At 38.4% G+C, this 14,009-nt stretch overlaps 1 protein-coding gene across 6 annotated transcripts in view; it reads right to left on the reverse strand.

Annotated features, from left to right (window-relative positions):
* exoc6 (exocyst complex component 6) overlaps nucleotides 1-14,009 on the reverse strand; it is a 91,652-nt gene that overhangs the window by 12,612 nt on the left and 65,031 nt on the right. For 5 of the 6 annotated variants that reach the window (XM_028568198.1, XM_028568197.1, XM_028568195.1 and 2 more), the window contains 2 exons: nucleotides 9,574-9,715; nucleotides 7,272-7,345 (listed from right to left, as the gene is read on the reverse strand). In XM_028568198.1, coding sequence (XP_028423999.1) covers nucleotides 7,272-7,345; nucleotides 9,574-9,715 — 216 coding nt within the window. Of the gene's footprint in view, nucleotides 1-7,271; nucleotides 7,346-9,565; nucleotides 9,716-14,009 lie in introns of those variants that run through there. The other variant, XM_028568199.1, reaches the window with a different exon arrangement.

Genomic DNA, 14,009 nt, shown 5'->3' on the forward strand with positions numbered 1-14,009 from the left:
GGTATGTATGGACTTGTCTTACTCTGGGGGTTACGGTGAATAAGCTAAATTCCCAATAAGTCGGCGTGTTCCTTTAAATGATTAAATGATGGTTAAATGATTTTTATGGTCCAGCCAAAAAAAAATAAAAACTGTCAATATATCATTATCAGATTTTATTTACTCCCAAATATTAATATCCGTATCACCCCCAACTATTTTCAACTCACACAGATGCATTTTTTTGCGTTGACTTGCGTGACCTAGAGTAAAATCACATCACATCACGTCTGCATCCACTCGTGCCGTTACATTAACTTTGCATGCAATCACACCACCTCTAATATTTGCTCCCTGCTCAGTCTGAAGCCACTGTTTGCTTGTCACTGTGGGAACGTCAACACATGCAAGCTCGTTAGCAAGCATTGTGTAAATAATTAACTGACAACTTTTGCCATGCAGCATTCATATTTATTTACGTTCAAGTCATACAAAAGAGACTGCATATTGATATTCTCATCTATCACTTTATCTTGTTTTTTTTTGGAAAATCACAACAGAGCTTTGACACAGCTTTCCTCTGTCGGCTTTCCCTTAATGCCTTGATATTTGACTGATTCACGTCCCACAGAAAATTAACTTCTCTAAACCACACCGTGTTCAGACCTTCTTCGTCATGACCACACCTATAGACACATTGTAGAAATGTATCATAAAGATACATAAAAATGACCCCTCACATATACCCCGAACAATCAATCAATCAAAAAATCTAAATTTATTTATATAGCACTTTACAACAACCAGCAGGTATCCAAAGTGCTTAACATCAGAAACACATATCATACAATAGAAAGAATGAACATAGAAAACAGTAAAATCAGAAAAGGTTACACAGAAACAAAAGAATGAAATTGTCACACCACTGCTACGTATTAAAGGCCAGACGAAACAGATACGTTTTGAGTTTGGACCTAAAAAGAGCTCCATCTGTAATAGTGCGAATATCAGGGGGTAACTTCTTCCAGAGTCTCGGGGCAGCAACTGCAAAAGCCTGACCCCCCCACCGTTTATACCTTGACCTTGGCACTTCTAAAACTCGCCGATTTGAAGAGCACAATGACCGGTTGTTAAAGTTAAAATTTCAGACAAATACTCCGGGGCCAGACCATTTAAGGCCTTGAAAGCAAACAATAAAATCTTAAAATCTATTCTAAAACGCACAGGGAGCCAATGTAGGGTGTGGAGAACGGGAGTAATATGTGCATGTCTAGATCTATTTGCTAAAAAGCGAGCAGCAGCATTTTGCACAAGTTGAAGACATGAGATGGAGGTTCGATTCAGACCAACATAAAGAGCATTACAGTAATCCAATCTTGAACTAATGAAAGCATGAATCACCTTTTCTAAATCGTGCCTGTTCAGGAAAGGCTTAACTTTAGCCAGGAGACGAAGCTGGAAAAAGCTCATTCTAACAACATTACTGATTTGCTTGTCAAATTTCATGCTGCAATCAAAAGTAACCCCCAAGTTTTTGACAGCTGACCTAGTGACCTAGTGAACATGTATAGTTTATTCATATATTGACCTTGTTTTGTGTATAAATTGCATTGTGGGGGCTTAAAATTGTAAAATTAAGTAGAGTAAAAATTGGCTGCATCTTATCTTCATAGAACAGCATCTATAATGAATTTAGAGATCATAAAGCCTATTTTAAACACAAATATTCCTCATGCATCTGGCCACAAAATATTGAATTCTTGATCAAGTTTCAAGTTTTATGAAATGTGAGCATATTTCTTAAAGACAATATGACTTTTCACATGTTATACGGTGCATTTGATTACTGAGGTGTAGAATATTCTTGACCAAGATTAGTTTTAAAGCTATAGTGCGTAGTTTCTGTTACCCCCATGAGGATTTCTAAGTAATGACAACAAACCTGTCAGCGTGTCCACATGATACAAGCCTTCCGTGGTCGCTGGAGCTGATAGTCTTAATTAGCTTTGTAGCAACTAATTGGGCACTGGCTTGAATGTAATAGATGTTTATTAATATCAAAAAGTTACGCACTAAAGCTTTAAGTCAGTGCAGTAACAAACTCTTTTGCAGGCCACAGCAAATAGCAGCAATCAAATCTTTCTATGTTGACCAACTTTCATTCTAGTGTGTAATTGACATCACATAAGTTGCCCCAAATATTTGACTTTTAATCCCTCTAAATGGTTTCAGGATAACAATCTAAAAAGCAGTTAAAGCTATGAAATCAGGAGCCATAAGATAAAAGGGAAAGTAAAAGGATGGCCCCTGTGTAACCTCAGCCTGTGGATGCCTCCCAAACCTTTTCCCTAAGGCTAGGATTAACATGTCAACCAAGCAGCCTGTATAAAAGGGAACATGGACACATCTTGTCTAATGAGCTGCATCACAGGAAACTAATCTCTACTTAAAAGCAGGCCCAGGAGAGGCTGTAGCTACCACTGAGGTCAGATCCTTTGTATATTTTTCTGGGAACTTGGGGGTTTTGGCAACCTGGTGCAGTGTTCACATTCTACAGTTAAAAACTCCAACATTTTATTTGTTATTTCACTTATATTTCAGGTCAGTCATTTTCTAATAGTTTCCTGAAATAAAGTACATGATTTGGTACAAATAATAAAGAAATATGGACAAAATTCCATTACTTAGTTAGTTCATAAGCAGTTTCCAGAATTTCTCTGAAAGAACTGCTCAATCAAGACCCCAGTTTATTCATTTATAATAGAACTTATAGTAAAACTTACTTTTACTATATGATATATTGTTAGCTTGCCTGTAGAAGAGACTTTACAAGTTCAACTGATGCGCTGTAACAAAATTATTCAGCATTGTCAACCAGAATCTAACTCTTATCAATGTAGAGAGAGCTTTGAAACAGCATTTAGAAAAAATTAAATGGTAACACTTTATTTAAGGGTTGTAATTTCATAATAGTTTCCATGGGAGTTTTCTGAAAACAGCTATGTAATGTGGAACAATTTATACAACTAAGAACAGACAACAAAGGGCTTGGAATCAGCTATTTCAGTGACAGTTTAGATAGCTGTGTTGAGTTTAAAAAGGGGGCTGTTGGGGGGACTTTGACTCGTGACCTCACTACTTCTAAACTCCTGGACCCAATAAACACAAAAAGCTGATCTGCGGCCACAACAGATTCCCACCAATATAATATATTTCCATATGCAGGATTTGGAAAAACGAGAGACTCGACCAAGGACCACCATCTAACATTTAACATAAAGTGTGTCTTCAATAGAGTGAGAAAAGGCAAAAGATTTCCTCATCCACTAGTTGCACCTTATTAAAAGCTCTTAATATAACCGTGTGCTCCAAAGACCCCAGTTGTCCTGTCTGTTGAGGCACTGGTTTGAGATTTAAGTAGGCTGATGCCTTTATTCCTTCATATGCCTGTCTCTAACTTTCTATTGGGCACTAATGCTTTCTGCATATTTAAACGTTATATTAGTATTTTACATGAATTGTATTTATTAACCAAAATGTGTTGTATGTAATTTTATCTTGTGATATTATACCCGTCATTATTTTTAAAGGCTGCCTGTTATACATCTGGCTGGGGGACTACAGATGAAAATTAGCACTTTTGAGCTAACTCGGGCACATTTACATTGTTTTAATGTTGATTAATGTTCACTGTCCCCTTTCAAATAAAGAAATAATAATAATATTACATGTCTTGTGTTATGATTTAAAACTAATAAACAGGTTGGCAAAATGCACATCCATATGTTGTTAAAGTTTGACTGAGGGAGTTTAGTTTATCTACATCGGCTCCGAGGTCCTATGCCATTGAAACAATCTTTACGTTTCCAGTCTTCTTGCAGCGTTTTCAACAAACATCCTCAGTATATTGCTGTGACCTGGACTGGATGCAGAGCCAAGCCTCCACCTCAGGCTCAGATTAACAGGTCAGCACAGACACTAGTTAATGAGACCCAGCAACACTTTACATACCACTGGTGTTTACAACAAAAAGGGAGGCAGGGGGTTGGCGCCTCTGTGTTTGGGAATAGGAATTTTCTTGAGCAGGTGAACTATGGGACAGGTGAAAGTTGAAAAGGTTACGGCCAGGAAAATAAAAGGCCAGTGAAACACAATGTTTTTGGGTGTGATATAAAGAGGTGAGATTTGGGACAGCGGAGAAGTACAAAGGAAAGTGGAAAATGGTGGAAACAGATTAAAGATAGAGAAATGAGTTTGTAACTAAACAAATAATTGGTCCCGTTCTGGCATTTTTTTATCATCTTTATTTCTTGGTTTAAGCACTCTGCTCTAAACAGTTTTAAACTGAATTGTTTGTGTCAGAGGAGGAAAGGCTGTAAAAATAGAATCCTTAAAATAATCAGTTTAGCAACTGGACTTAATTTTAAACACAGGATTGAAACCTGCTATCACTCTCAACTTGACTCATAGTATGTCTTTAAAGTTGTAGTCCGTAAGACTGTTATCTAGTAAATTGTCTTTTAAGTTCCTATCTATCAAAGAGTGAGTTAAACAGTGTTGATTGAGCATATGACCCACTAATGACAGCACTTGTATTTGCTGCTTTGCCAAGAAATACAATCTGAGTGTCTGGGGCGACTTTCCTGCCCTAAATTCAAATGCGGAGCACAGTTAGTGCCGCTTTTTACGTCAGTCAGCTGCGGCTGGTCTCCCCATCTGACCCGTGGTCTGCCAAGGTGGAGCTTGTCACTGCCGATTATGCTGCGTTCCATTGTACTCGGAAATTGGAAACTTCCAACAAGGAAAGATGCAAAGAAACCGTATGTTAATCGGGCGCCTACATTTCATTACTGCTGACTGACTATGGCGGACCAGCACACAGAGAAAGAACTTTGAGTCCAAAGAAAAATAAATTAAAAACTAAACTCCCACACCAACAAGAGGACCGAGCTGATCGGCTGAGATCACATGTCAACCTCTGCCATCGACTGTGGCCGGTCTATCTGCGCAGCTCAGGTGGGACACAGACACCGACTAAGTGCACTCCTCTCGTTTGACTGCTAACACGGTCAACAGTGCTATCGCAGCTAGGGGGATTACTTACCGAGGGGGTCGGGGAGGCGTCATGCTTTCCGCAGTGAAGCCATCTCTACCCTCTGTGGCGGGATGGCTTTACTGTGAAAAACATTGCGCCTCCCCGACCATCTCAGCGAAGAATCCGACTAGCTAGTTAGCACTGTTGACGATTAGCCACGTTAGCTAGCCGCTGCCTCCTCGCCTCTATCATCTCTACAGCTGCAGGTTTCCCCACATGGCTCTAATCTTCATGGATGTATTAGCTCATCTTAGACAAAACTTTTATCAGTGTGGACTCGAGCATGTGAAGGCACAGCGCAGTTCAGAGCTGCCAATCTACCGACGACATACAGTCAACACTGTTCGTTTTCAAAAGGAACTCTGGGAGATGAGGTCCCAGAGGTTTGCCTGCAATTACGTCTTACTGCCAAAGCTGCTGCTAGAAACAACCTTATGGACCACAACTTTAAAGTCACTGTGTATAGGATGTGAAAACGTCTGACTTTGGCGTCCCAGCGGTGGTGTCAAAAGAGACAACCCTCCCCCCACACATCTGACCCAGAGACACTGAGAATGAGGGGCTGTAAACAACCATCCAAAACTACTTAAAAAACTGGCTAACTACAACCTTTCCATAACTACACAAACCTAGATCAAATCATATCTAAGACGAAAGATTGTAGCCGATCCTTCTCACCCCGGAAACAAACAGTTTGAACCCCTCCCCTCTGGCAGGAGGCTGCGGTCCATCAGGACCAAAACTTCACGCCACAAAAACAAACTTCTCCTCTGCAGTCAGCCTCACCAACAATGCCACGGATGTATATATTTGGTTTTTTTTCTGTATTTATTGTTTATTTGATATTAATGTTTAATATGTTTGCTTGTTTATGTATGCACCATACACCAAGGCAAATTCCACATAAGTCTACTTATTGTGGCCATAAAACCTTTTCTGATTCTGACAACAGTGTGCCGATAAGAAATAAATGATCACTGCTAAAAACCTGCATCATGGGAGTATATACATCAATGATCTCCTATCCTTTTGCAATGATGTTGAAATCATGATGCATGCTGATGACACTGTGCTACACACCCATGGGGAAAAATGCAAGGAAGTGGAAAATGTTGCTAAATGGCTAAATGACTCCTGTCTCTTTCTAAGTATTGGAAAGACTATGTACTTTTCCAATAGTAAACTTTGTCTGACATCTGCGTCTCCAAAAAGCATATTAAAATCTAAAAACTACAATTTAACCTTGGAAATTTTAGACTGTACAAAAAACTCCCTTACAGTTTAGGCATTAACTACTGCTCAGGGACAACGGACGGGAAATAGCAATTTACTAAAAACCCAGTAGATTACATTTCGCCTTGTTTTATATAAGGTCAATGTTCTTTTGTGAATTGTATCTGTTCAAATAAAAAAAAACATAACATATATCATAACACATAACACAACACAGACTGCAACAATTTACACCAGGATTGTCTTATAATTCTACAAACAAGACTTGACATTAGAACATACAAACTTAACCTTCAAAAAACTTCAACACATTAATGAAATAACTAACATGAGAGAAACATTAGCACAGTTAATAAAGCTGTCCTAAACTTACGCTGGCCAAGTCTGCTTATGCTCTCTCTTTCCATCTGTGTGCACTCATGCCCCAGAAATGCTTGTTACTAGCTTAGTTCTGTGGAGCTTATTCTCCGGAGTCCTTATGTTTTCTCACCTTGCAGTTTTCCTTGGATACTGGGGTACCTAAATCATGGTTGCAGCTGCCGCCGTGGTCCTGTTCGGCGCCCTGCTATGCCCTACTACACCCTGCAGTGCTCTGCTACGCCACAAACTACAACAACTACTATTTATAGTCAAATGTCCATTATCTTTAATGTGACTAAAATTGCCACTGTTCATCGTACCCCTAACCGGCACTGTCAGACACCGCCTACCAAGAGCCTGGGTCTGTCCCAGGTTTCCAAGTTTTTCCTCGCCACTGTTGCACTAAATTCTTGCTCTTGGCGGAATTATTGGAATTGTTGGATCTTTATAAATTATAGAGTTTGCTCAAGACCTACTCTATCTGTAAAGTGTCTTGAGATAACTCTTGTAATGAATTGATACTATAAATAAAACTGAATTGAATTACAAGTATACAAGTATTTCATAAGTTAATTTCTTTTATACTGCTCAGTGAGACATTTACCTGTCGTAGGTCGATGAAAGCCAGCTGGAGTGTGTCTCCTTGAAAGCCAGGGACCGGTTCTGAACTGGCAAACACTGAGAAAAACAAAAGTACTATCAGACAACAATTACATTGTTAGAATACAGTACACATACGTAGCTAGTGTCAAAAGTGTCTCCGGGTCCCCTTCTCAGTGCTGGTACCACATATAAAAACAGTGGTGATGGAGGTCTATAGTAATTCAATTAAAACCTGGATCAAAGGACCCAGGGCTCCCTTGTAAAAGAGATTTGATTATCTCAATGGGACATCACCTGGTAAAATAAAGGATAAATAAAGGAGTAAAATACATCTCAATGAAAATAACACAATTAGACTCACTTTCACTATGCAAGTATAAAAATGCCTCTGATTTTGGGATGCTAGTAATTTTTGTAACTAATATTGTAACATTAACCCATTTTGGATTACATTTTTTCTGACAAATTTAAATCTTCACCAACTGAAAAACTTTGATGAGATGGGAACAGCATGCTAGCCACTAGAGCCTGACCTACAGTGAATTGTTGAGGCCGGTACCAATTTTGATAATTTAGAGTTTTAAAAAACTGATTATGACATATCAGCAAATACAATTCTTTTTCAAACATAAAACAGGTTTGAAACAAATATTGCTAGTGCTCTCTGGTGGACAAACTAAAAAATGGTGTCACAATTTCCAAAATTACCTCAAACATATCTTTATTGGAATTTCTGTACTGCAATTTTTTGTTACTTATTATGCCAAAACAGGTATATCTGCAATAAGACAATATTGGCAGATATACTGGGCTGGCCATTGTATCTGTCAGGTATAACTAGCCACTCAAAAAGCCTTCTGTCTGTCTGCAGACAAAAGTCACAATATACAATATAAAATGTCTAATAATATATTACAACCTCAGCAGTCAGGATTGAAACCACAACAGCTGCGTTACTTGTAAGAAATAATGCCCTGTAGTATCAGCAACATGCTGCACTTACTATTGACCTATCAAAATCATTTGACCATATCGTACGGGGGAAAAAAACTATCCTTTTCAGGATAGATGAACGGTCCATTTATGGAGCCTTTATGACCTCTCAGGAGTTTCAAATGGCTCGAAATTAAGTGCTCCTTAAGTTGGCATAGGTGCAGAAGGGTATATCTAATCATTTCTTACATAAATATACATATAAAATCTCTGCCACTTCAAATTGTAATATACATTTTCATGCAGATGATAAAGTGTTATATGCCACAGACAGGCTCATGCTTGTTTGATGAATGACAAAACAATCCATGATGATTCTCTTAAGACCCATGTGGACTACCAAATTAAAATACAAATTAGGATTTCTGTATAGAAATACATCTTGCTTCTTTTCTGCTTGTCAGACGACAATTCTCCAGTCTACAAAATGTGTGTACTTGACTATGGGGATATTGCATGAATTCATGACTCTTCATATACTTTTTAATTTGTAGCTGTACTGTAACAGCTAAAACTTGATGCATCTGCCAGAGCAAATAAAACATGAGCTTGCAGCTTCCTCTGGTTCCCATGCATGTAGTTTGGTGCTCCACTTTGCTAACTTTAGTGTCTGGGTGATGCTTTTTGAAGTTTTAACAAAATACTTCATTTATGTCTTGCAAAGTTGATTATTAAGTTATTAGTCCCATTATACAGATATAAACTACAAGATACTGTAATAGTGTGAGGCTGAGCACCGTCCAGTTGCTGCACTGCACTTTTGCAGTGGAGTTCCGCCTTTTTTGTTCCGTCAACGTAAAACATTAAGTCTCTTATTTCATTTGAAAACTTGAATATTACATTCAGGCGTTCTGAATTGAAATGATTTACTTTAGTGTCTGTTTATTGTGCATATAAACTGTGTGTTTAAATTGTGTTTCTATATGTGTTGAACAGTAACTATGTGCTACTCTGCCAGTGTTGGGCAGTAGCACATGAGATAGTAAGCCTGAATGTAATATTAAATTCTTTTTCATTTCTGTTTTCTTCTTCTAACTACCTATTTGCACTGCTGGCCTTCTTGCAGCTGAAATACAATTAATGAAATATCCATGGGCTTTTCGCAATACATCTGGTTTGCAAATGTTTGACTCCTTGGCTAGAAAATGAAATATGAACAGGGTTTCTTTCAACTGTACTTTCTGTGATCACATTCAAACATGCTTCCATTTTTTAACTTCCAAGTTATTTGAAGACTTTGCAGCCCTGTAGATATAACATAAAGTTATAACATTAATAAATCAATCAACATTACATGTATTTCTACTTACATTCACACTGAATGACATCTAAGTTGAATTGTTGAATGGCCCCCATACTGATCTGTTTGAGTTCTGTGTCCAGCAGCATCTGCATCAGTGATGTGGACAGATGCTTGCAGGCTGACATACAAGCTGTCTGTGCCACTTTACCCTGCAGAGAGTGAGAGAGAGAGAGACAAGGGAAATGAGGGAAGTGAAGGAAGGTGACAGAGGATGAGAGGATACAAAAGAGGAGGAAAAGATGGAAAGGCGTAGGAAAGATTAGGATGGGGATGAGAAAAACAGAGAATGAGGTCGGCTATTTTGGTAAACACCACTTGACTTCTAGGGAAAGACTGTCTGAGACCGGGCATACACAGGCAAAGTCAACAGTTGCTTGCCAACAAGACAAGTCTGTTTTGAACCACGACCAAACCAAAATGGGAGTCGCTGCTGCAAACATGCTGAGAGACCTTTCAGCGTCAGCAAGAGCAGCACAAGACCGAAGACTGGCCAGGCAACACTCACAGCAGACACAGTCTACCTTCTCTGCACCATGTATCCTAATTAGGGATGCACCGATACCACTTCTTTTAAGACCAAGTGCAGGTACTTACATTTGGGTACTTGCCGATACCGAGTACTGATACGAGGACTTAATAATCCCTCTGGGGTATGAGGGGGTTTTCAGACACACAGATGATTTTTTTTTGACCTGTTCTGATATATATATATATATATATATATATATATTTACATTGTAGATTCTCACTGAAGGCATCAAAACTATGAATGAACACATATGGAATTATGTACTTAACAAAAAAGTGTGAAATAACTGAAAACATGTCTTATATTTTAGATTCCTCAAAGTAGCCACCCTTTGCTTTTTTTGATAACTCTGCAAACCCTTGGTGTTCTCTCAATGAGCTTCATGAGGTAGTCACCTGAAATGGTTTTACCTTCACAGGTGTGCCTTGTCAGGGTTAATTAGTGGAATTTTTTCCCTTATTAATAAAAAAGCAAAGGGTGGCTACTTTGAAGAATCTAAAATATAAGACATGTTTTCAGTTATTTCACACTTTTTTGTTAAGTACATAATTCCATATGTGTTCATTCATAGTTTTGATGCCTTCAGTGAGAATCTACAATGTAAATAGTCATGAAAATAAAAAGGAAACTCATTGAATGAGAAGGTGTGTCCAAACTTTTGGCCTGTACTGTATGCAATGATTAATTTCAACGCCTCTAGTTTCTGTGATGTGCTGACGGCTGGCAATCTCAAATCTCAGCTCAAGTAGAGAAGACGTCGAAACCCAGTATTATTAATGACTGACTATGGCTGGTCGTCAAGTGCAATCATGTATTGGGTAAGAGCCTCTGTTATTTTAATGGCTGGCACTGCTCCTCTTCTGCTGCATATACCTGCTCGACAGAGAAGTTATTGTCACATTGCTATGAGGTGGTATCGAGTCTGGTAGTATCAGAGTCATTTTATGATTACAAGAACTGGTACATGCGCACGGCATCAGGCCGATACCAGATGCTGGCATCTGTATTGGTGCATCCCTAATCCTAATCTATACATACATGTGAGTGCAGACAGCAAGGTGCATGAAGCTTTTGAAGCAGTGATTTGTATCGATATCCTGCATAATGTCGATACAAACTGCAACAGCAATAGCCAATGGCAATGAATTATCGACATAGAAGCAAGACCCAATGCACATAAAACATAGACAAAAGCAGTAAGACAGTGCATGGTGGTGTTTGGTGGTACAAAAGTTGTTGATGAATGCCATTATGACTTTATTAGTGATTAGTGCACTGTCCTTGAAGCAGGAACCTCTCATGTGTGCAGTTTTTCAAGTGAAAGAGGGGTGATGCATCGGATAAGATGAAGACAAACAATGAGGAATTCAATTTCCATTATTGATTTTAATTATGTTTTGTTTCAGTTACCCCAAATCCCAAAAATCGCTCACCCCTAGTGGTATCTAATCATCTTCAAATGATTCAGTTTGAGTCTCTTGTCTGATGCCACCCTAACACAATGGAATTGTATTTTTGGTGCTCAGAGTATTGAGAAATGACGGGACGGGACAAAACTCAAAAGCAACAAGTCTTTGCAGAAACAACATCCCAGTTACTCTGATTACTTCTCTGAATGGTTTTCATTGGAGATACTTTCTATCAAAGAACCGTTATGCATTGGAGTTAAACACCACCAGGAGTAAGTGAGCAAATGTTGTTTGTCTGAACTGATTATAGAATAAGTATATAGAAAGAATCTTTGACAAAAGGTATTAAAAGCTGACATGGGTTTGAGTGCTATTGAGTTATAGATATTGGGTTTAGAATCGGTTCCCAACCCCCAATCAAGCCTCAATAAGCTACGGTACAATGGAAATCTTCACACAAAAAAATATTCTTAACTATACAGGACAGATTTTACTTTTTAAGAGATTTTTTTGTCATAAACTCTCACCTTACCGTGGATATCTGCTAAAACATGCGATTAATTAATGAAATTATCATTGGGTCACAGAAAGGTATGAGACCATTTACAGTGCTATTCATTTTCCAACATGTGTTCTTTGCAAAACATCACACATAAAACCAAAATCACAAATAGCCCAACACATGCAGGAAAGGCATCACATAAGCTAATACACATATCATAAGTAAATAGTGATCGTGAGCGTTTCGACTACTTGAGGTGTTCTTAATTTTGCTCCTTTTGTGAGCAGTTATGTTTTAACTATTTTATCCAAATTGAAACAATGGAATTGCTATAATTTATACCTGCCCTCAAGTGTTTGAAACGCTAACAGTAACTTTGAATGCATCTGTAAATTACAGTTAGGGTTTGTGGTAAACAGGAACAGAACAGCAGCACAACACAATCCATTCTCACAGATACTCATGCAAAAACTCTTAAACCCAGGGATGATGTGGTGGCCCAAATGTCAAGGATAATACACAGCCGGCAGTCTTATTTAAATACAAAGTCACATAAGGAAACACTCCTATTAAAAACAACACTGGAGAGAAAATCAGTTGATTGCCGTAATCAAAGATATGCAAGTAGAAAACAGAAATCCCTGATGGCACCTTGCAAAATTGTTCTTTGAACCCTGGGGAGCCACAGAGGCTTGATGTAAGAAATATGAGTGTTCCGCTTGCAAAAACAAAAGAATAATATTTGGCCTTCCTTTGTTTGAGCTCCACAACATCCCTTTTAACATCCTTCATGCTGACTTTTGACCGGCAGACAGACAGCAGTGATACATAGTATGGCAGCATTAAGGGCTGTCCATTCACTCTGAGCAGGTATTACATCTCAGCCTATTGACAACAAGTTTGTTCGATCACAAAAGTTAATTTCTGACTCTGCATAGACTATTAGTTCAAGTTCAAGTTCCACTTTATTTATCCTTAGAAAAGTAAATTTGATTTGCAGCAGGATATTCAAAAACACACACATACACATACATGTGTAAGTAACATTATAAACACAGCACAAGACACACATCAACACCTGCAATAGAGACACCTTCCCCAAAACCAGTGACAAGATCCAATTGGACAGTACACAGGTCAATATGTCATAATGAACAGTAATGAAAATAAGTTAATAAATAAGAACATTTCTATATAAAAAATTCAATGATGTCCCTCAAGTGAATTCAGGTGCCTAATAGCCACAGGAATAAAAGAATCCCTGGCACGTCTAGTTCTTAACATAGGTAGCCTAAAACGGCGACCTGAGGGGAGCAAATTAAACTCCCCAAAGAGTGGGTGATCAGGGCATTTTAAAATGTGGTTAGCCTTACCCCTGACCCGTCTATCATATATGTGTTGCAGCTGTGATAACTGTACCCCAACCACCTTAGACGCTACATTTACCAGCTTTGTGCGCTTACGCTTATTGGTCATTGGAAGACCACTATACCACACCACGATACAAAATGTCAAGACTGATTCAATAAAACACTGGTAAAACAAAGTCATCAGAGTCCTGCACACGCTAAATGATTTCATCTTCCTCAAGAAGAAAAGTCTCTGTTGGGCCTTTTTACAGGCTGCATCTGTGTTGCTCTCAAAGGATAATTTACTGTCAATGATGGTTCCTAAATATTTATATTCATCTACTGTCTCAACGTTCATGTTCTGGATAACAGTTTGTGAAACATTATGCTGTGATCTACGGAAATCAATAATCATATCCTTTGTCTTAGAAACGTTAATAGACAAATAGGAGTTTTCACACCAATTAGCCAACTCAGGGACCATTCACACACAGATGGGCCACAAAAAGAAAGGCTTTACTCCATGTATGTTTTTCCCACAGAAGGTCTAAGTCACTAAGTCTGCTAAATTTAAAAACTGAATTAAGAAAACTCTTTTTTTGGCCTTACATCCACACAAAGTCATTGTTTTTGACACCTGAATCTAACCTTTTT

The sequence above is a fragment of the Perca flavescens genome, chromosome 21 (genome assembly GCF_004354835.1).
Source record: "Perca flavescens isolate YP-PL-M2 chromosome 21, PFLA_1.0, whole genome shotgun sequence".
Taxonomy (NCBI): Eukaryota; Metazoa; Chordata; class Actinopteri; order Perciformes; family Percidae; genus Perca; species Perca flavescens.